The sequence below is a fragment of the Vigna umbellata genome, chromosome 1 (genome assembly GCF_029865625.1).
Source record: "Vigna umbellata cultivar VRB3 chromosome 1, Vumbellata_1.0, whole genome shotgun sequence".
Lineage (NCBI taxonomy): Eukaryota > Viridiplantae > Streptophyta > Magnoliopsida > Fabales > Fabaceae > Vigna > Vigna umbellata.
In genome coordinates, this window is record NC_142165.1 from 64,361,157 (window position 1) to 64,382,509 (window position 21,353).

The 21,353-nt window shown below is 39.6% G+C and overlaps 2 protein-coding genes across 2 annotated transcripts; both read left to right on the plus strand.

Annotated features, from left to right (window-relative positions):
* The first annotated feature begins 5,694 nt into the window (after positions 1 to 5,694).
* On the plus strand, positions 5,695 to 8,922 carry LOC148206035 (uncharacterized). The gene is made up of 4 exons (XM_088106287.1): positions 5,695 to 6,853; positions 6,968 to 7,425; positions 7,627 to 8,492; positions 8,586 to 8,922. Exons 1-4 carry the CDS (start codon positions 5,695 to 5,697, stop codon positions 8,920 to 8,922), a joined length of 2,820 nt encoding a protein of 939 aa, XP_087962413.1.
* Positions 8,923 to 18,578: 9,656 nt separating this feature from the next.
* LOC148206036 (protein WUSCHEL-like) lies at positions 18,579 to 20,370 on the plus strand. Its single transcript, XM_088112740.1, has 2 exons — positions 18,579 to 19,091; positions 19,180 to 20,370. The coding sequence occupies exons 1-2, from the start codon at positions 18,818 to 18,820 to the stop codon at positions 19,362 to 19,364; spliced, it is 459 nt and encodes a 152-aa protein (XP_087968866.1). The 5' UTR covers positions 18,579 to 18,817; the 3' UTR covers positions 19,365 to 20,370.
* Positions 20,371 to 21,353: the final 983 nt, after the last annotated feature.

Consider the following 21,353-nt stretch of genomic DNA (forward strand, 5'->3'; position numbering starts at 1 on the left):
TTTATTTTCGATTCAAAATTTATAATATAATCAATTTCATCCATAACTCTCAACATGTTATTTTTTTTATATAAATTTTACTCTAAAATTGAACTTGTATGGTAGTTTTGTGAGACAAATTCATATATATTAAATCAAATATCTTTAAAAGAAATTACGTTTTAAAAGTAAACTCCAAGTCTAAAATTAAACGCTGTATGTTATATTGTCTATCATAGTTATTGTGTATAAGTCAAATTGAAATTGGCTGATACGAAAGTCATAAATCACCTTTCAAATTACAAACGCTGGAGGAGACCGAACGTTCAAAAGAAAAACCGAGTGTCCAAGTGATGACCGAACGCTCATTAAACAACATAAACCGAACGCTCGAAAAACAATAAAACTGAACGCTCACTAACACAAAACACATCAAAACCGAACGTTAACAAACATGACCGAACGCTTGATGATGAGGACGAACGTCCTAACGCAACGAAAAGCCGAACGGTAGAAACGAAGGACGAACGTCCTAAAGGATCACAGTTGAGGACGAACGGTCACAAAGCTGGAACGATCAGGACGAGCGGTAGACAGTTGGAGCAGTAGGTGGACGAACGTTTGCATGCAGGGCAGGAGACGAACGTCAGACGACGAACGCTTGATCAAAGAGGACGAACGCTCGCAAGCTTGAATACTGGCCGAACGGTTAAGTTGAGGTCGAACGGTTGAACATTAGAAATGCCGAACGTCCAAATGGCATGAATGGCCGAACGGTCGAGCTGATTTGCCGAACGGCTGCTATTGCTCAAGAACGAACGGTTTCATGTAGAGGATGGAAACGAACGCTGGCCGCACGATTGTCCAAAAGGGCTGAATGGCCGAACGGTTGAACAGTGCAAAGGACGAACGTCTAGAACCGGGACGAACGCTTTAAGATGAGGACGAACGTTCGCAATAGGTAAGGACGAGCGTCCACAGTGGGGAAGGACGAACGGTCACTGTTTTGACGAGCGGCCTTTGTTTGGACGAGCTTCCACAGTGGGCAAGGACGAACGGTCACTGTTTGGACGAGCGGCAACTGTTTGGACGAGCGGCCACTGTTTGGACGAGCGGCCACAGTGGGGATGGACGAACGGTCACTGTTTGGACGAGCGGCCACTGTTTGGACGAGCGTCCACAGTGGGGAAGGACGAACGGTCACTGTTTTTACGAGCGGCCTTTGTTTGGACGAGCTTCCACAGTGGGGAAGGACGAACGGTCACTGTTTGGACGAGCGGCAACTGTTTGGACGAGCGGCCACTGTTTGGACGAGCGGCCACTGTTTGGACGAGCGTCCACAGTGGGAAAGGACGAACGGCAGAGGACGAACGGTCGCGCCATGCAGAGGACGAACGATCCTCGAGAACGAACGCGAACGCTCGTCCTAAAGCTACAGTAGAAGACGAACGCTGGGCTGAGAAATGACGAACGCTGAGGACTCACAGTTTAGGACGAACGGTCGAAGCAATGGAAGACGAACGCTGGATGATAACCGAACGGTTGAAACGGAGGACGAACGTCCGAACGTGCTGAAGGCTCACGGTTGAGGACGAACGGTCACAGCAACAGTGGCAAAAACCGAACGCGCCCAAAGAAGGACGAACGCTTCATCCTATTTTTTTTTTACCTTTTTTTTTTTTTATAATTTTTTATTATATACTTTTTTTTCTTTTTATATACACACATATATATTTTTTTAATTTTTCCTTTTATGAGGATAAAACAATAAAACAAATTATTTAGTCAATCCGGACGAAATTGAGTGTTGACAGCTGCCCCTCTTTACTTAGATTTTACTAGATCATATGATAAACAATGTTTTCATATTATCAAAGTAAAAGATAAGTAAAGATAGAAATACTAATTTCGTCTGGATTTTAAGATAAACAAGAAACAAACAGCGAATGAAACAAACAAACAAAACTGAGAATTGAAGTGTGACAACCTCGTGGAGGGTGTACCAACGCTACAGATGCAGTGTACGACGAAGAACAACAAAACAAATTTTTTATGGAAGTAAATTTATTAATCAACCCGGACGAAATTGAGTGTTGCCCCTCTTTACTTAGATTTTACTAGATCATATGATAAACAATGTTTTCATATTATCAGAGTAAAAGATAAGTAAAGATAGAAATATTAATTTCGTTCGGATTTCAAAATACACAAGAAAAAAAAGAGAATTTTCAATGAAAAGGAATCAGGAACAAAGAGGGAATTTTTTTCATTTTTTTTTTGAATTAAAAAAAAAATTCTTTTGTTTTGTTTTTTTTTATTATATTTTTTTTTATTTTTTTTTAATAAAATGAACAAGATTAAATGAATGAGAAAATTTGAATTTGATTGGGTTCGACCATTGCCATGCAGAGGGTCGTTTTGAAAAAATTAAAAAAATGGACTTGACCATTGCCACGCAGAGGGTCATTTGAGAAAAAAAAAATGTACTGACCATTGCCATGCAGAGGGTCGTTTGAAAAAATAAAAATGGGCTCGACCATTGTCTTACAGAGGGCCGAGATACCAATGGCAAAAAGCAAAATTGGGCTCGACCATTGTCTTACAGAGGGCCGAGATACCAATGACAGAAAGTAAAATTGGGCTCGACCATTGTCTTACAGAGGGCCGAGATACCAATGGCAAAAAGCAAAATTGGGCTCGACCATTGTCTTACAGAGGGCCGAGATACCAATGACAGAAAGTAAAAATTGGGCTCGACCATTGTCTTACAGAGGGCCGAGATACCAATGGCAGAAAGTAAAATTGGGCTCGACCATTGTCTTACAGAGGGCCGAGACACCAAAATTCAAAAGTGCTTTCGACCATTATTGTCACGCCCCATTAATTCATCTGCTGAATCATCTCTCTGCTTCCATTAATGCACTGTGACACGTACACTTCTTCATTTAAAACTCACTCACGTTCACAATGCATGCATGCTGACAAGTGGCGTTTTTGGAACGTTCTAAAACGTTAATGGAATCCAAGTGGCAGCAGGCGAATGGACATTCGTTCTGCCTGGGAAGAGAAAATTGATTTCTGGAAAACTCTTCCCCTTCTCTGCACACTTCATCTTCTTCCCTGAACTCTTGCACTCCAAATCCTCTACCTTCTCTCTAGAGACCTTTCTTCTTCTCTCTTCTGTAACTCACACTACACTACTCCGTTCACATTTCAGCACCGTGAGAATCAGCACTGCACCGTGAGCTTTCCTTCAAACCGATTGGTTTTGGATTCTGAAACGGGTAAGTTTCACGTCCTCAACCACTCTTCATTTTCCACATGCAAGCCTCGTTTTAATCTGCATGCACCTTCTCTGAACCAGTATTGGTTTTTCTGTAATTTTAGTTTGAGGAGTTTTGGGTTTGAAACGTAAAGGGTAGAAGAGTTTATACTGGGATCTGGTTTTCTTTTGAAGAACGAAAGCGCAATCCGGGTAAGGGAAGCTTATTGGTTTAATTCATGTAATCTCTGTACTGCATGTGCGGGTGTGAAGTTTGAAAATATGATTATGATTCTGAAATGATATATGAAAAGTGATGCATGTATGTACTGAGAATTTTATGCTTGGGTATATGAATGATCTGAAAAGTTGTATGTTGTATGATCTTGGTATTGAATGATTGAATATGGTGTTTAATTCAAAAGCTTGAGAAATATAAGATATGTTATGATATGAGTAAATGAATGTGAGTATACTGGAAAAATATGGTTACTGTATGTGGAATATAAATCTGAAAATACTATGAAAATGAACGTTCGTATCGATACGGTCATTTACCGTTCGATAGTCTTGGTTAATTCCTGGAAGTAGTCAAACCCTTTCATTTGGAAAGGATTTCCCTTGAGAACGAACGCCCTTTGATATAGCATTACGTGTGAGCATTTGGCCATACGTATCCTTCATGAGTGTTGCGTGAGAGTTGAGAAGCTTGATAACATCCTTTGAACACTTAGTCAAATTGTATTACATAAATTTCAAGTATCTTACCTTATATAAAGCCCAAACTTCTTAGATTTTGAATCAGTGAAAATTCCCCATTTAAATAACGTACGTCCTGAAGTGGCGTTCGGTCTTAGACCGAACGTTCGTCCTAAACAGCGTAATTGATAAGTAGCGCTCGGTCTGATGCCGAACGCTCGTCCAAATGCGTATGTGATAAAGAACGCTCGGTCATATACCGAACGTTCGTTCATTCTCTCAATTATTAGCGAACGGTACTAGCGTTCGTCCTGGAATTGAAATAGCGTTCGTCCATAAATCTAAACAGCGTTCGTTCAAAAGTTCTGTTGACGTTCGTCCAAGTCCTCAGTGACGTTCGTCCAAAATTCATCAAAAGTCTATTTTCACGCTCGTCATTGACTGGCGGTTGTCTCTTGAATTAAATTGTGTTCGGATTCTTTGTTTAAACAATTTGTGATACATCTATCCATTTGATTCATTCCAGAATTATTGAATTTGGATTTTTCTAAGTAAATTATAAATCATTCTAGATTCAGTTCATCTAACTGATTTAAGTTCGTGAACAAGCCTTCTTGATATTACCTTAACGTTCGTCCTCTATTACAAAGGGGGCTGGACGTTCGTTCTTTTATGGAAGTGAAACTGAGAATGAAAGTGTGAATAAGATGAAAGGTTAATATGTGCGAACACCATGAGAAATGAAATTGTGATTGTTGGATTTGAACGAGCGTTCCAGGGTGGAACGACTCTTGAATGGAAATTGAGATTTGTAAGTATGAACGTGGTAAGCTTAGATGGTGGTTCATCCTGATATTCCGTGAATGCTCGTTCTCAAGTAGAGATGAGTATGTCATGCGTGGGAATGGCAGGAGGTCTAGTCCATAACTGTAACTTGGACAGAAAAGACTAACCTCAGGTGGCTAACTGATGAGTATTCCAGTCACTCACCTGGGTGCACGGACACCTTAGCTACACAGGATTCATACATGTCCGGACGGTCTGTCTAGTATCAGGATTTGGATGGAATTATTGTATGAATTGAATGAGTATGCTTGTGAATTTATTTGCTGTGTTTGATAAGTATGAAATGTATGTTTGACTTGAATTAAATTCAATAAGCTTACCCTTGCATTTTCCATTGTGTTGTCTTGTCTATGTATATCCGTCTTGTCAAATGCAATGATCATCCGTGTGGATGTGAGCAGAGGGAGATGCATCTTTGGAGCAAACACTTGAGGAGGAAATCATTGCTGAAGAAAACTTAGTGGAAGTCGAGGTGAAGGCCAAACCGTAAATGCGTTCGGTTTTAGTTAGTGTAGATAGGATATCGAGCGGCTGTGAGCGAGCGTTCTTTTGTTGCTGTACATATTTGGACGTTCGGTCAATTTTTGTAAACCGTTCGTCCTCATTTCTTTTGTAAACGCTCGTTAATTTATACATGAAAGGCCGTTCGGCCATTTATTTAAATCTGTTTCCTTCACTTTTAAAACTGTTTTGTAATATTGATTAATGTGATTATTCTAAGTATATAGTTGATGACTGTATATTTCTGGGATGTGACATTATTGGTATCAGAGCAGTTTTGTTCTTTAAGGACAAGTAGGGTTATGAGTACACTATGCTTTCGTTGTGTGCTTGTTATGTGTGTTTAATGAGTTACTGTTTTAACTCTTAGACATTTCTAACGTTCGTTTTCTCTGATCCAGAAAACGATGGCTCCTAGACTTCCTCCTCCCCCTCAACCAAACGAGCCGGATACGTCCAACAATTCTAGGTTGTTGGAGTCGGTTATTGAACGCCTGCAACAACAAAATACTACACTTATGGAGCAGAATGCAGCTGCTCTAAGAAGTCTTGAGGCCGCAAGAGAAAACTCTGAAGCCACTCAGAGACAATTAATGGAACTCATTGCTGCTACTAGAGGCACGCCAGGAGCGTCCTCTTCCAATGCCGTTCACCATACCGAGTGGAGTTTGGAGAGCTTTCTCCAACACCATCCGTCCAAGTTTAGTGGGAAAGGTCTCCCTGATGAGGCAGATCAGTGGCTGCAGGATATGGAACGAATTTACAATGCTAAGAGATGTCCAGATGAGAATCGATTGGCTTTCACGGAGTATTTGCTTACGGGAGAAGCAAGCCACTGGTGGGCGAGCGCTAAGGCTATACTTACGGACGCTCACAGACCTATTACTTGGGAGGTTTTCAGGAACAAATTCTATGAGGAGTACTTCCCTGATAGCGTCCGTTTTGCTAAGGAAGTGGAGTTTCTTCAGCTAGTACAGGGAGGGATGTCCGTTTCAGAGTATACAAATAAGTTCAAACACTTGGTGAGGTTCTATACAATGGCTACTAGTGAAGAGTGGCAGTGTAGGAAGTTTGAAAATGGGCTGAGAAGTGATCTCAAGGTGTTGATCTCTAGCTTGTGCATTCGGACGTTTCCAGCCATAGTTGAGAGAGCTAAAGTGTTAGAGAAAAATATGGCTGAGGCGGAACAACAGAAGAAACAACAAGTATCAAGAGGGCCAATTCTGTCGAGATCCAATGTGAATAGAAACAGGACCCCGTATGCTCGTCCAGCTCAGTCAGGTGGTTCGCAAGCTATGGTAGTTGCTGGACAATCAAACCAACAGGGGCCGGTTAGATGTTTCCAGTGTGGAGGACCTCATTTCAGGTCATCATGCCCTCAATTGGTAGGAGTAAAGTATTGCACACGTTGTAGAAGACATGGCCACCTGGAGAACGAGTGCAATATGGGTGGACGTGCAGTGATGAGGCCACCCAACACTGGAAGAAATCAGACTAGAGGTGGTGGACGAGCCCAAGCTGTCGGGCGTGTTTATGCGATCACTGGTGCAGAAGCAGCGAGCTCAGGTACGCTCGTTACTGGCACATGCTTGCTGTATGGAATGAATTGTTGTGTGTTGTTTGACTCGGGGGCGACACACTCCTTCATCTCGAAGGCGTGCGTTGATAAGTTGGGGATAGTGGAGAGCGAGATGCAGTTTGATTTGGTGGTATCTACACCAGCTGCTGGTGAGGTGAGAACATCTACCGTATGTGTTAGATGTCCTCTTGAGATTGAAGGACGTAGGTATAAGGTGAACCTCATATGTTTGCCTCTCAAGGACCTAGAAGTGATTCTGGGGATGGATTGGCTTACTACCAATCACATACTCATTGATTGTGGAGCAAAGGAATTGATTTTTCCTGAAGAACATGAAGAAAAGTTGGGTGTGACACTCGGCCAGTGGAAAGAAGATATAATGGAAGGAGCCAGTTGCTTTTTGATCATGACTCACGCGGATAATGAATCTGAAAGTTCTGAACGAACGCAGTCTAAGTGGAGAGAAGCACGTTCAGTAGTAGGTGAATTTCTAGACGTTTTCCCTGATGAGGTGCCTGGATTACCACCCGTTCGTGAAGTTGAGTTTACCATTGATCTGGTAACAACCGCAGCCCCCATATCCGTTCAACCATACAGGATGGCACCTGCTGAATTGGTTGAACTTAAGAAACAAATTGAAGAATTGATGGACAAGAAGTTCATCCGTCCAAGCGTGTCACCTTGGGGAGCGCCTGTACTGTTAGTGAAGAAAAAGGATGGCAGCTCTCGGTTATGCATTGACTATCGTCAATTGAATAAGCTAACCATCAAGAATAAATACCCATTGCCTCGCATTGACGATCTACTGGATCAATTGCATGGAGCGAGCGTTTTCTCAAAGATAGATTTGAGATCGGGCTATCATCAGATTCGTGTTAAGGAAGGAGATATCCAGAAGACAGCCTTTCGTTCTCGTTATGGACATTATGAGTACGTGGTCATGCCGTTCGGTGTGACAAACGCTCCTGCAGTTTTCATGGACTACATGAACCGCATCTTCAGGCCATATTTAGACAAGTTTGTAGTGGTGTTTATTGATGATATTCTCATATACTCCAAGAACTGTGAAGAACATGAAGAGCACTTGAGATTAGTACTTGGAGTGTTGAGGGAAAAAGAACTGTATGCTAAGCTATCTAAATGTGAATTCTGGATGAAGGAAGTACAGTTCTTGGGACACGTTGTGTCAGCTGGTGGAATTTCAGTTGATCCTGCTAAAGTGCGAGCGGTCTTAGAGTGGGAAAGCCCACGTTCGGTCACGGAAGTGAGGAGTTTTGTTGGACTGGCGGGCTACTACAGGCGTTTCATAGAAGGGTTCTCTAAGATAGTAGCACCGTTAACACAGCTGACCAGAAAGGATCATCCGTTTGCTTGGACCGATAAGTGTGAATCCAGCTTCCAAGAGTTGAAACAGAAGCTGACGAGCGCTCCAGTTCTAGTGATTCCGGACACTGCCAAGCCGTTTGAAGTTTACTGTGATGCATCTCACCAAGGTTTGGGGTGCGTTCTCATGCAAGAGAAGAAGGCAGTGGCTTACGCCTCTCGGCAGTTGAAGATACATGAGAGGAACTATCCAACACATGATTTGGAGCTGGCAGCAGTAGTCTTTGCCTTGAAGATTTGGAGGCATTACTTGTATGGATCCGTTTTCCAAGTCTTCAGTGATCATAAGAGTCTCAAGTATCTCTTTGATCAAAAAGAGTTGAATATGAGGCAAAGGAGATGGCTGGAATTCCTTAAAGATTATGATTTTGAGTTGCTTTATCATCCTGGTAAAGCAAACGTAGTGGCGGACGCATTAAGTAGGAAGGTGGTGCATGTCTCGTCCATGATGGTGCGTGAGATAAGCTTAATGGAAAGCTTTAGGGACTTGAGGTTGCAGTTCAATGTAGAACCGGACAGCATCAAATGCTGCACCTTGAGGATATCAAGTGATGTGTTCGACCGAATCTGGATGAAACAACGAGAGGATGAAGAATTGATGAAGATTTTAAGCGCGCTCGGTACGGATCAAGCCAAGCATTTCAACGCTGGGACGGACGTGCATTCCCAATGATGGCAAGCTGAAGAGGATTATCTTGGAGGAAGGACATCATAGTCGTCTCAGCATACACCCTGGTATGACTAAGATGTATCATGATTTAAAACAGTCGTTTTGGTGGCCCGGGATGAAGAAGGATGTTGCACGTTTTGTGGCTTCATGTCTAACTTGTCAACGTGCTAAAGCTGAATATCAAAGACCGGGTGGACTACTGCAGCCTTTGGAGATTCCCGAATGGAAGTGGGACAGCATCTCAATGGATTTCGTGACACACTTGCCTCGCACATTCAAGAATCACGATTCCATTTGGGTGATAGTGGATCGCTTAACAAAGAGTGCTCACTTCCTACCAATTAACCTGAAGATGTCATTGACTAACTTGGCAAAGCTCTACATTAAAGAGATCGTTCGTCTACATGGAGTGCCATCCAGCATCATCTCTGACCGAGACACAAGGTTCACCTCTCGGTTTTGGCAGTCGTTGCAGAGTGAACTTGGCAGCAAACTCCAAATGAGTTCAGCATACCACCCTCAGACGGACGGTCAATCCGAGAGAACCATCCAAACGCTTGAAGATTTGCTAAGAGCATGTGTACTCGACCACATGGGCGTTTGGGATGAGGTCTTGCCTTTAGTTGAGTTCACCTACAACAACAGCTTCCAGTCAAGCATTGGAATGGCTCCCTTTGAAGCACTTTACGGACGCAAATGTCGCACACCTCTTTGTTGGTTTCAAGAAGGAGAGAACATATTAACAGGACCGGAGCTTGTTCAGCAAACAACTGAGAAGGTGAAATTAATTCAAGACAGATTGAGGACGTCCAGAAGCAGGCAGAAATCATACGCAGATAAGAGGAGACGACCCTTGGAGTTCAAAGCTGGTGACCACGTTTTCTTAAGGCTGCATCCAACTACTGGAGTAGGAAGAACATTGAGATCAAAGAAATTATCTCCCAAGTTCGTAGGGCCGTACCAGATCACAAGGAAGATTGGACCAGTTGCATACGAGATGGCTTTACCTCCACAATTATCCAACCTTCATCCAGTGTTTCACGTCTCGCAACTTCGAAAGTACGTAGCTGATCCTTCGCACATATTGGAGCTGGAAAACATTCAACTTCGCCAAGATAGAACATTTGAAATGAAGCCTATCCGCATTGAAGAAGAACGCACCAAGCTATACAAAGGGAAGGACGTTCGCTTGGTGAAAGTATTATGGGACGACAAGACTGGCGACTCTACTTGGGAAGTTGAAGATGCCATGAAGGACTTATACCCTCATCTATTCCCTGGTAAGTCTTCCATTTTCGAGGACGAAAATTTTTTTTAGTTAGGGGGATTGTCACGCCCCATTAATTCATCTGCTGAATCATCTCTCTGCTTCCATTAATGCACTGTGACACGTACACTTCTTCATTTAAAACTCACTCACGTTCACAATGCATGCATGCTGACAAGTGGCGTTTTTGGAACGTTCTAAAACGTTAATGGAATCCAAGTGGCAGCAGGCGAATGGACATTCGTTCTGCCTGGGAAGAGAAAATTGATTTCTGGAAAACTCTTCCCCTTCTCTGCACACTTCATCTTCTTCCCTGAACTCTTGCACTCCAAATCCTCTACCTTCTCTCTAGAGACCTTTCTTCTTCTCTCTTCTGTAACTCACACTACACTACTCCGTTCACATTTCAGCACCGTGAGAATCAGCACTGCACCGTGAGCTTTCCTTCAAACCGATTGGTTTTGGATTCTGAAACGGGTAAGTTTCACGTCCTCAACCACTCTTCATTTTCCACATGCAAGCCTCGTTTTAATCTGCATGCACCTTCTCTGAACCAGTATTGGTTTTTCTGTAATTTTAGTTTGAGGAGTTTTGGGTTTGAAACGTAAAGGGTAGAAGAGTTTATACTGGGATCTGGTTTTCTTTTGAAGAACGAAAGCGCAATCCGGGTAAGGGAAGCTTATTGGTTTAATTCATGTAATCTCTGTACTGCATGTGCGGGTGTGAAGTTTGAAAATATGATTATGATTCTGAAATGATATATGAAAAGTGATGCATGTATGTACTGAGAATTTTATGCTTGGGTATATGAATGATCTGAAAAGTTGTATGTTGTATGATCTTGGTATTGAATGATTGAATATGGTGTTTAATTCAAAAGCTTGAGAAATATAAGATATGTTATGATATGAGTAAATGAATGTGAGTATACTGGAAAAATATGGTTACTGTATGTGGAATATAAATCTGAAAATACTATGAAAATGAACGTTCGTATCGATACGGTCATTTACCGTTCGATAGTCTTGGTTAATTCCTGGAAGTAGTCAAACCCTTTCATTTGGAAAGGATTTCCCTTGAGAACGAACGCCCTTTGATATAGCATTACGTGTGAGCATTTGGCCATACGTATCCTTCATGAGTGTTGCGTGAGAGTTGAGAAGCTTGATAACATCCTTTGAACACTTAGTCAAATTGTATTACATAAATTTCAAGTATCTTACCTTATATAAAGCCCAAACTTCTTAGATTTTGAATCAGTGAAAATTCCCCATTTAAATAACGTACGTCCTGAAGTGGCGTTCGGTCTTAGACCGAACGTTCGTCCTAAACAGCGTAATTGATAAGTAGCGCTCGGTCTGATGCCGAACGCTCGTCCAAATGCGTATGTGATAAAGAACGCTCGGTCATATACCGAACGTTCGTTCATTCTCTCAATTATTAGCGAACGGTACTAGCGTTCGTCCTGGAATTGAAATAGCGTTCGTCCATAAATCTAAACAGCGTTCGTTCAAAAGTTCTGTTGACGTTCGTCCAAGTCCTCAGTGACGTTCGTCCAAAATTCATCAAAAGTCTATTTTCACGCTCGTCATTGACTGGCGGTTGTCTCTTGAATTAAATTGTGTTCGGATTCTTTGTTTAAACAATTTGTGATACATCTATCCATTTGATTCATTCCAGAATTATTGAATTTGGATTTTTCTAAGTAAATTATAAATCATTCTAGATTCAGTTCATCTAACTGATTTAAGTTCGTGAACAAGCCTTCTTGATATTACCTTAACGTTCGTCCTCTATTACAAAGGGGGCTGGACGTTCGTTCTTTTATGGAAGTGAAACTGAGAATGAAAGTGTGAATAAGATGAAAGGTTAATATGTGCGAACACCATGAGAAATGAAATTGTGATTGTTGGATTTGAACGAGCGTTCCAGGGTGGAACGACTCTTGAATGGAAATTGAGATTTGTAAGTATGAACGTGGTAAGCTTAGATGGTGGTTCATCCTGATATTCCGTGAATGCTCGTTCTCAAGTAGAGATGAGTATGTCATGCGTGGGAATGGCAGGAGGTCTAGTCCATAACTGTAACTTGGACAGAAAAGACTAACCTCAGGTGGCTAACTGATGAGTATTCCAGTCACTCACCTGGGTGCACGGACACCTTAGCTACACAGGATTCATACATGTCCGGACGGTCTGTCTAGTATCAGGATTTGGATGGAATTATTGTATGAATTGAATGAGTATGCTTGTGAATTTATTTGCTGTGTTTGATAAGTATGAAATGTATGTTTGACTTGAATTAAATTCAATAAGCTTACCCTTGCATTTTCCATTGTGTTGTCTTGTCTATGTATATCCGTCTTGTCAAATGCAATGATCATCCGTGTGGATGTGAGCAGAGGGAGATGCATCTTTGGAGCAAACACTTGAGGAGGAAATCATTGCTGAAGAAAACTTAGTGGAAGTCGAGGTGAAGGCCGAACCGTAAATGCGTTCGGTTTTAGTTAGTGTAGATAGGATATCGAGCGGCTGTGAGCGAGCGTTCTTTTGTTGCTGTACATATTTGGACGTTCGGTCAATTTTTGTAAACCGTTCGTCCTCATTTCTTTTGTAAACGCTCGTTAATTTATACATGAAAGGCCGTTCGGCCATTTATTTAAATCTGTTTCCTTCACTTTTAAAACTGTTTTGTAATATTGATTAATGTGATTATTCTAAGTATATAGTTGATGACTGTATATTTCTGGGATGTGACAATTATCTTGCAGATGGCCGAGATAAAATAAGAGAAAAGTGCGCTCGACCATTATCTAGCAGATGGCCGAGATAAAAACAAGAGAAAAGTGCTTTCGACCATTATCTAGCAGATGGCCGAGATAAAACAAACTGAAATGTGCCTTCGACCATTATCTAGCAGATGGCCGAGATAAAACAAGAGAAAAGTGCTTTCGACCATTATCTAGCAGATGGCCGAGATAAAACAAAATTGAAAAGTGCGCTCGACCATTATCTAGCAGATGGCCGAGATAAAACAAAACTGAAAAGTGCGCTCGACCATTATCTTGCAGATGGCCGAGATAAAACAAAACTCAAAAGTGGTTTCGACCATTATCTTGCAGATGGCCGAGATAAAACAAAACTGAAAAGTGCTTTCGACCATTATCTAGCAGATGGCCGAGATAAAACAAAACTGAAAAGTGCGCTCGACCATTATCTTGCAGATGGCCGAGATAAAACAAAAGAAAAGTGCTTTCGACCATTATCTTGCAGATGGCCGAGATAAAATGGTAGAGAGAAAAATGTTTGATTGTTTTGAATTTGAAATTTGGAATTGGTTGAAATTTTGAGATGTTGAAAATTTTTTGATTTTGATTTTTTTTTTTGGAAAATTTTGAAATTAAGAAACAAGGTGTTGCATTTTTGTACAAGGATTTGAAATCTTGATGTGCAAAAGAAACTTGGTTGATGTAAATTTTGTAATTTGGAGAAGAAAACTTTGATGCATGCTGATTTTTTTGTCTCTTTTTTTTTGAAAGAAGAAAATTTGGTGAAAGTATGTAATTTTGAAATTGGAGGAGAAAACTTTGATGCATGTTGAATTTTGTCTTTTTGAAGGAAGGAAATTTGATGAATATACATGGAGGCAAATTCAAAGTTTGATGAAAATATGTACAAGATGTATTGGAAGATTATGAACCTATGACATTTTTTTTAGAGTCAATTTGTTTCCTTTGAAATTATCCAATTTATGACGATCTAGACTTCCAATTTCTTTTCAATGGACGTCCAAATCCTAAAGTCAACTGTGCAAAATGAAGTTTGTGTGCCACACATTTCTTGACGAGATACTAGTGTGTACATGCTTGGTATCAAGGGTTGGGACAAAAACGTGGAGGATGATTGGAAGGATTTGGAGAGTACCGGGTTGGCTACTTGAGCCTCTTACTCCTTAAAACGGCTACAAAGGCCATTGTGAAGTAGTAGATACCCAGAAGCTGCTCTGGAACATGGTAGAAGTATTGGTATGGACAAATGTATCCGAAATGAGAGGGAATAAGTCAGGAATCAGGGAGTGAGAATATCATGTGGGATTTGCAAATTGCCCCAATTTTGGTGGTTTTTAGATTTTTGAAGTTCGGGGCGAACCAAGATCATGCAAGGCCCAACAAGGGATGCCCCAGTCTTTATATGAGCTTTGAATATTCAGATGAAAAAAATTTGAGATTTAACAAAGTTGCTCAATACTCTAAATGGGCCGAAGCATATGAAAGACACGCCTTGGTTTTGGGTATGAGTCAATTAAGCGAGGTTCAAAAAGAAGTTTCCCCCCACTCTGGGTTTACGAATGATAAGATGGACTCAAAATCATACAAAGCCCTAAAGTGTCTGCCCCTGTTTTGAGGGTGGATCCATGAGTTTCAGTGTAGACAAATCTGAGAGACCCAACAAGGGATGCCTCGGTCTTGGTACGAACTTTGAATATACAGATGAAACAAATGTGAGACTAACAAAGTTGCTCGATATTTTGAATGGGCCAAAACATATGAAATAAAGTTGCCCAAAATTGCCCCCTAGTTTAGGAATCGGGGGAAGAGTTTGAATGGGATTTGAATGTGTTCAGGAATTTGTGATGGATATGGAAAGGATTGGCTTGAAAAGATTGCCCCAATTGGCTTGATTTTCCTTTGTGTAATTTTGATCAATAGGGAGTTCCCTTCATTCGAGGACATTGATTTTTCATCATTTTTCATCATTTTTTTTTTGACTGCATTGTCGGTCATTTTTGTCTTGTCTCAAAATTAAGCTTTATGAAAATTTAAGCAACCAGTATTCAATCTGTGTGGACTTTTATTGGGCTTGTAATGTGGATTGGGCTAAAGGGTGTTGAAAGAAAGGATATAAAGGCTCAAATAAATTTTTGTGGGTTATTGGAAACAAGAGTTACCATCTACACCTCGTATCAGCTATTTGTCAAATCTGTTTTGACTATTTTGTCCTTTCTCAAATTTCATTCTTTGCTTGTCATCAGTTTGTGATTCTTTCCATTCTTGCTTCACTTTTGAGGAATTCTCTTCATTTGATCACTAAGTGTGTTCTTCTTGCGATTTGAGTCGACTTCTACTGTGATGGTAACCCTTGTTTGGGTAAAATTTGAAAAGAAATTTCTTATTGGCTCAAATTTGGTATCAAAGGATATATTTTTGTTTTTTTTTTTTTTTTTTGGATGAAGAAAAATGGCCACACATCATTTCAAATATTGGTTGTTTCATTTTCAAAAGATTAGTTAGGAGACAAGACTAAATGATCTCAACAAGAGTCATTCATTTTTTCATTTTTTTTTTTTACAACGGATTTCAGGATCTCCCAAATGAAAGCCAGTGGATATAACGGAAAATCTGCCCCAGTGTAAAACTTGGTGTTTATCAATTGGGCTCAAGGACATGATTGGGCCAATCTCTTGGTACAGTGAGGGCTAAAGGATGATGTTTTCAAGCGATGCACACACAAATATCTCTTAAGAATATTTGATTTGATCATTTGATTCCAGGAGATTATGACATCCATTATACTTATTTTTTTTTCATAAAATGGATGATTTGCATCGAAAATAATTGACTCAACTTTTGCGTATTTTTTTTGGTTTTATGCATGAAGAAAAGTGATATGAAATGAAAATGATGATGCTAGTTGAAAAAACAGATTTTTTTTTGTTTTTGTATATATTTTTTTAATTAATTTTTTTTTTATGAAAATTGGGCTTTGCGGACCAGCCTAGCAACTGGACATTGCGGACCGATGTGGAAAATGGGCTTCGTGAGCCATTGGAAAAATTGGGATTTCTTGGCCAATGGAAACTGGGCCTTGCGGGTCAGTATGGAAACTGAGCTTTGCAGGCCAGTATGGGAAATGGGATTTGAGAGCTAAAATGGAAACAAAGGCTTGGGAACCAGTGCAGAAACTAGGCTTGGTGAGCAATGCAAAAAAAATTGATATGAGAAAACTTGATTTAGAAAAAAACGTTTGAAAAATAAATGTTTTTTTTTTGTTTTATTCACTTTCTGACACGGGAAAATCCAGATCGGATCGGCCCTGAGGAGAAGTATCAAAGAAGGAAGTTGGACTTACCAGGCACATTGACCCAATGGATCAGATGACCTGAGCCGTGTGATCATGACACAAGAAGGTGACCAAGAAAACATTTTTTTTTTTTTTTTGCATTTTTCCAAGTTTATGGGACAAGCTAAAAGAAATTCATTTTTTTTTATTTTTTTGGTTACGAGAGGATCTCACAAGATTGAACCAGAGAAAATTTTGCAACACCACCAGACTCAATGGGCCCAACACTATTCTTCTTACAACCATGACAAAATCTTCAGACAAGAGTTTGAATCCCTTTATTTTATCTTTTGCACAAATACCTGTTCACACAAATGAAAAGGAAAAATTTGAATTCAAAACACAAGATCTACAAAGACATGCATTTTTTTTTATTTTTTTTTTATTTTTTTATTTTTTTTAGAAATTCAGATGCACCAGTTTAAGAGAAACCTCATATGACAAAGGGCCTAATGGGCTCAAAAACTGTTCAGCTTTCATTTTCAGATTTTTTTTTAATTACAAATTCAAAGAAAATCACACATGACAACTTGGAAGATTGTACTCTAAAGACATTGTTGAAAATTTGCACTTTGATAATTTTTGAGATTTTTGGATTGACTTTTATTTTTTAAGACATCAAAGAAAAAGGGTCAAACTTGGACCTGAAGAAAAAATGAATGTAGATAGCGAGCCCAATGGGCCGGACAAACCCAATACCAAAGCGACTCAAGGAATTGAAATTGCTTTTTACATTTTTTTTTTTGTTTTAAATGAAATATGACATATGTGAAAATTATGCAAGGGAAAAATTTTTATATATTTTTTTTTCGAAAACAAAACTAAGGAAAATATTACACTGAAAATGGGCCCAGATGGGCTCAACGATAACTATTCCTACTACCACACTGAAAAAAAAATTGAAATCTAACCTGAATTCTTTTTTTTTGACAAATCTCAGAATGATACATCATTCAACAGCAAAAATGTGAAAACAAAATGTTTTTGACATATTTTCAAAAGAAGTAGCCTCGAGAGAAAATCACGAAGGCCATTGGGCCTAATGGGCTCGAGCACTGTTCCCTTTTTTTTCAATATATTTTTTTTTAGATTTATTCAAAATGTAGAAGAATAAAGAATAAAATCGAACAAAATGGCGTGATGTGAAATCACAAACATGCCAAAATAATTCTTCACTCAAATTTATTATTTCAGAAAGAATTGGGTTCAAAGAAGGCTAACATGACAATGAGGCCTAATGAACCTGAAAAATGTCCTTTATCATGCAAATGAAAAACAATTTTGAACACTTCAAATTTTACAACACTCCAATTATTATTTCTTGAAAATTTTCCAATTATCATATTTTTGATTTTTTGTTTTATTATTTTTTTTGGTGAAATCGGATCATCCAAGAAGTCTTGAATTGGGCCGGATCGACCCAACAAAACCCTACCCGTTTTCAGATTTTCAAATTTTTTTATTTATTTATTTTTTTTTTAAAACTCAGAAAGAAATCAGACCGACACCAGACGGTTGCAGTGACCGGAACTGTAGCTACAGTGGACAAAATTTTCGCTATAAAATGGTTACTCCTCCGCGTCGAGCGGCATTTCTCGATCTGCCTCTCTCTCTACCTCTCTCTTCTCTCTCTACTCCTCTCTTCTCTCTCCTTTCTGAGCGTCTGGATTTCTGAGAGGAGCATTTGTCCCCGCGTGCCTTCGAAGGCGTCTGAGTCCTCCGACAAGCTTCTGCAGCCCTGCACTTCCAGGTAAGTCCTCTGTACTTCTTTCCTTCTTGTTATTTATTTTCTTACTCCCCTTTAAGTTTTCCGTTCCTTCTTTCTTTTCTTCCCTTTCTGTTTTTCTGTTCTTCTTTCCCTTTAGCCTTCTGTTTATGCTTTTTTTTCGCTTTCCATTTTTGCTTTACTTCCCCTCTCCCTTTTATGTTTTTCTTTTCTGCTTTCCTTTCCTGCAAGCTCTTCATTTTCTTCTGCTTTCCGATTTGTCTGCTTTTATTTCCGTCTTGCCCTTCTTTGCTTTTCTTTCTGAGTCTTCTTTCTTCATCTTTTTTTTTAATTTTAAAAAACTTAAAACACTTAAAAACACAACTGTCTTAAACTTAAGGGGTATATAGGTTGGAAACCAGACGTTTATCTCCCTTCGATTGAAGGTATGACAGAGACAATCGGGTAGAACAACGCCACGTACCCCATAAAAACAGAAAACTTAAAAAAGAGAATTTTATTGAACTGGACATGGACAAGAAGATTTTATTTGTATGAACTGGACAAGGACAATATGGACATAGATCCGTTTAGGAACCTTTGCGAGGACCATGAAACAGATCACAAATTGGACAATAAGACTCGAAAGACCCAATACAAAGAACAAAATTAGCTTAAAAGAAACACAATGGAAGAAGACATTAGACTATGAACATAATATTTTTGTTATTTATGGTTTGTTTTGTTTTGTTTTTGTTCTTTTTATTTTTATATTTTTTTTTGTTTCAGAAAACTTAGAGAGGAAAGATGAGCGAGACGGAGATGGAGAGGTACACCAGTCAGCGGTGGCGACCTACTGACGATCAGGTCAAAATGATGACCAATATCTACAACCATGGGGTCACACATCCCAGCAGAGCCCAAGTCGTCGAGATTGCGTCTCGACTAAGGGTTTTCGCAGAAGCCACTGAATACAATGTGCACTGCTGGTTCAACAACCACGGTAATCGGATCAGGCGCTGGCAGGCGGAGATAGACCCTACTGGCACTCAGTTTTCACAACTGCCACTATACATGTATGGTAAGCAACCTGATCACCTCCATCCTTTTTTTTCTTTCTTTTCAATTTTTTTTTTTCTATTATTGACACAAAATTTTTTTTTTGGAAGAATATGGCTGGGTAATTATGAGGGCGCCGAGGCTGCTGGACTTGTTCCCCGTTTCGATCATCATCGACGACGACAGGGACGAACGCCAAATCCCTCTACCCACGCCTCTCGCATTCCGAACCAGAGCTCCTTCGACGGAGCTCTCCCTTAGACCACCACAACCAGCTCGGGAATTCTTTCGCTGAAAATTTTTTTTTTTTATTTATTTTTTTTTTATTTTAATGGTCTGTAATATTAACGATCAGCATTGATCGAACTCTAAACATCCTTTATTTGCCTTGCTTTATTTACTTTTTTTTTTGCTGCCTTTATTTGAAATTGTAACCTTGCACTTTTTTGTTATATCTGTTTTTTCTCTTTTTTTTGTATTTTTATTCTATGATCGTTTCAGTATATTTCAAATTGGTATCCTTGTTCAAAATTTTTCCCTCTGTCCTTACTGTAAACCTTGCTCAAATGATGAAATAAAATTAGATTTTTATGGTTTTTCTTTTTATTTTGTCCAAAGAAAAATTCTAATCGAATAAACAAAGAAGAAGAGGACTTAAAAAAAATATTACAATGAAGGAAGATAAGGAAAAATAACTTCGAAAGATGAGGACCGGAGTAAAACTCAAAATTATTTGCATGAAACAACGAAGAAATGGGCTCAAGATAAGCCTTTGATGGAAAACATGATGAAATACACGCTGACACAACTATAAAGATGGAAAACACGTCTCGCAAGAAAACATCAAATTCGGGAAAATCCGACACTGCAACATTTTTTTTTTTTAAAAAAAAACAAGAGTTTGGTAATTTGCAAGTAAGACAAGCGACTCAAGATTTTTCCAATTTCCGGTTTTATTATTATTTTTTTTATTTTATTTTCTCCACGACACCCTATTAGGACATGATTTCCAGTAAACCTTGGAGATACCAAGTAATGAAATTTTACATTAAAATTCATGGATGAGAGCGTGATATCAATGAGCATAAACCTCATAGCGAGGCAAATTAAAGCTCGAGCAAAACAACATCAGTTCCAACTTAATGCTTTCCCAAATAATCCGTGAGTCCTCTTCCCTCGTCATGGCATTTTTAGAGGTGAACTCACACCTTGCCACAGTGCTGGATTAACTTTCTTCAAACTTTAATTATCTTGAATGAATCAAAGTTTGCCTTCGCGCTTGAACCACCAGCACTTTTGGAACGATCGATGGCCATTCCGTGGTAATCACCTTTTGTGTATGTTGTATCATGATTCTTGAGGTATTGAGGCTTTAAAGGCTCCATGTAACAAGTGGAGACCAACCTTTTTTATGCATAAGACTTGGAAGCAATGTTGCCTAAGTCATATGGATAGGAGTGAAACTCGTAGGCCTTTTCTCTTGATCAAACATTTTTCTACCCGACAGCTTGGTGGGAAGTTGAGTTTGGGCTGAGTCCAATCTTGTCTCGGAGCAGTTTCAAAGGGTAGGCCGACGGTATTTGAGCAATAGGATGTGATTGAGCTCCTTCTTCTCTCCTTGTCCCAGGCTTAGACCAGACTTGTTCACATTCGTTGTCATGGTAGGACCTTGTACGATCTTTTCAGTCTTCACGCCAATTTCAATTTTTTCTTGGATTATCGCAAGTTTGAGAAGCTTAGGAAAACACTGCTCACCATGGTCTTACAGAAGGGTGATTACAGAGTATTTAGGAATGTGTCAACGATCTCGTTATCACTCATAAGAGACTTTCCTTGAGCAACAATATCTTTCCACCTTTGGGCATATTCTCTGAATGATTCAGATTCTTTCTTCACCATGTTCTGCAATTGTGCTCTGTCAGGTGTCAAATCTTTATCATATCCATACTGCCTTAAGAATGCCTCAACCAGATGTTTCCATGAGTAGATGTGAGTAGTATCTAAGCGCATGTACCAAGTTAGAGTTTCGTCAATTAAACTTTCTTGGAAGAAGTGAATCAAAAGTTTTTCATCGTGGGCATAAGCTGCCATTTTCCTGCAGTACATGCTTATGTGGTCCCTCGGGCAAGTATTTCCCCGATATTTCTCAAATTCTGGCAACATGAACTTTGGAGGTATCACCACATCATGAACTAAACACAGTTTTTTAGCATCTTCAAATTCAAAACTTCCTTCACCCTCTATGGCTCTCAACCTCTTCTCAAGGACTTCTAATCTGCTCTTA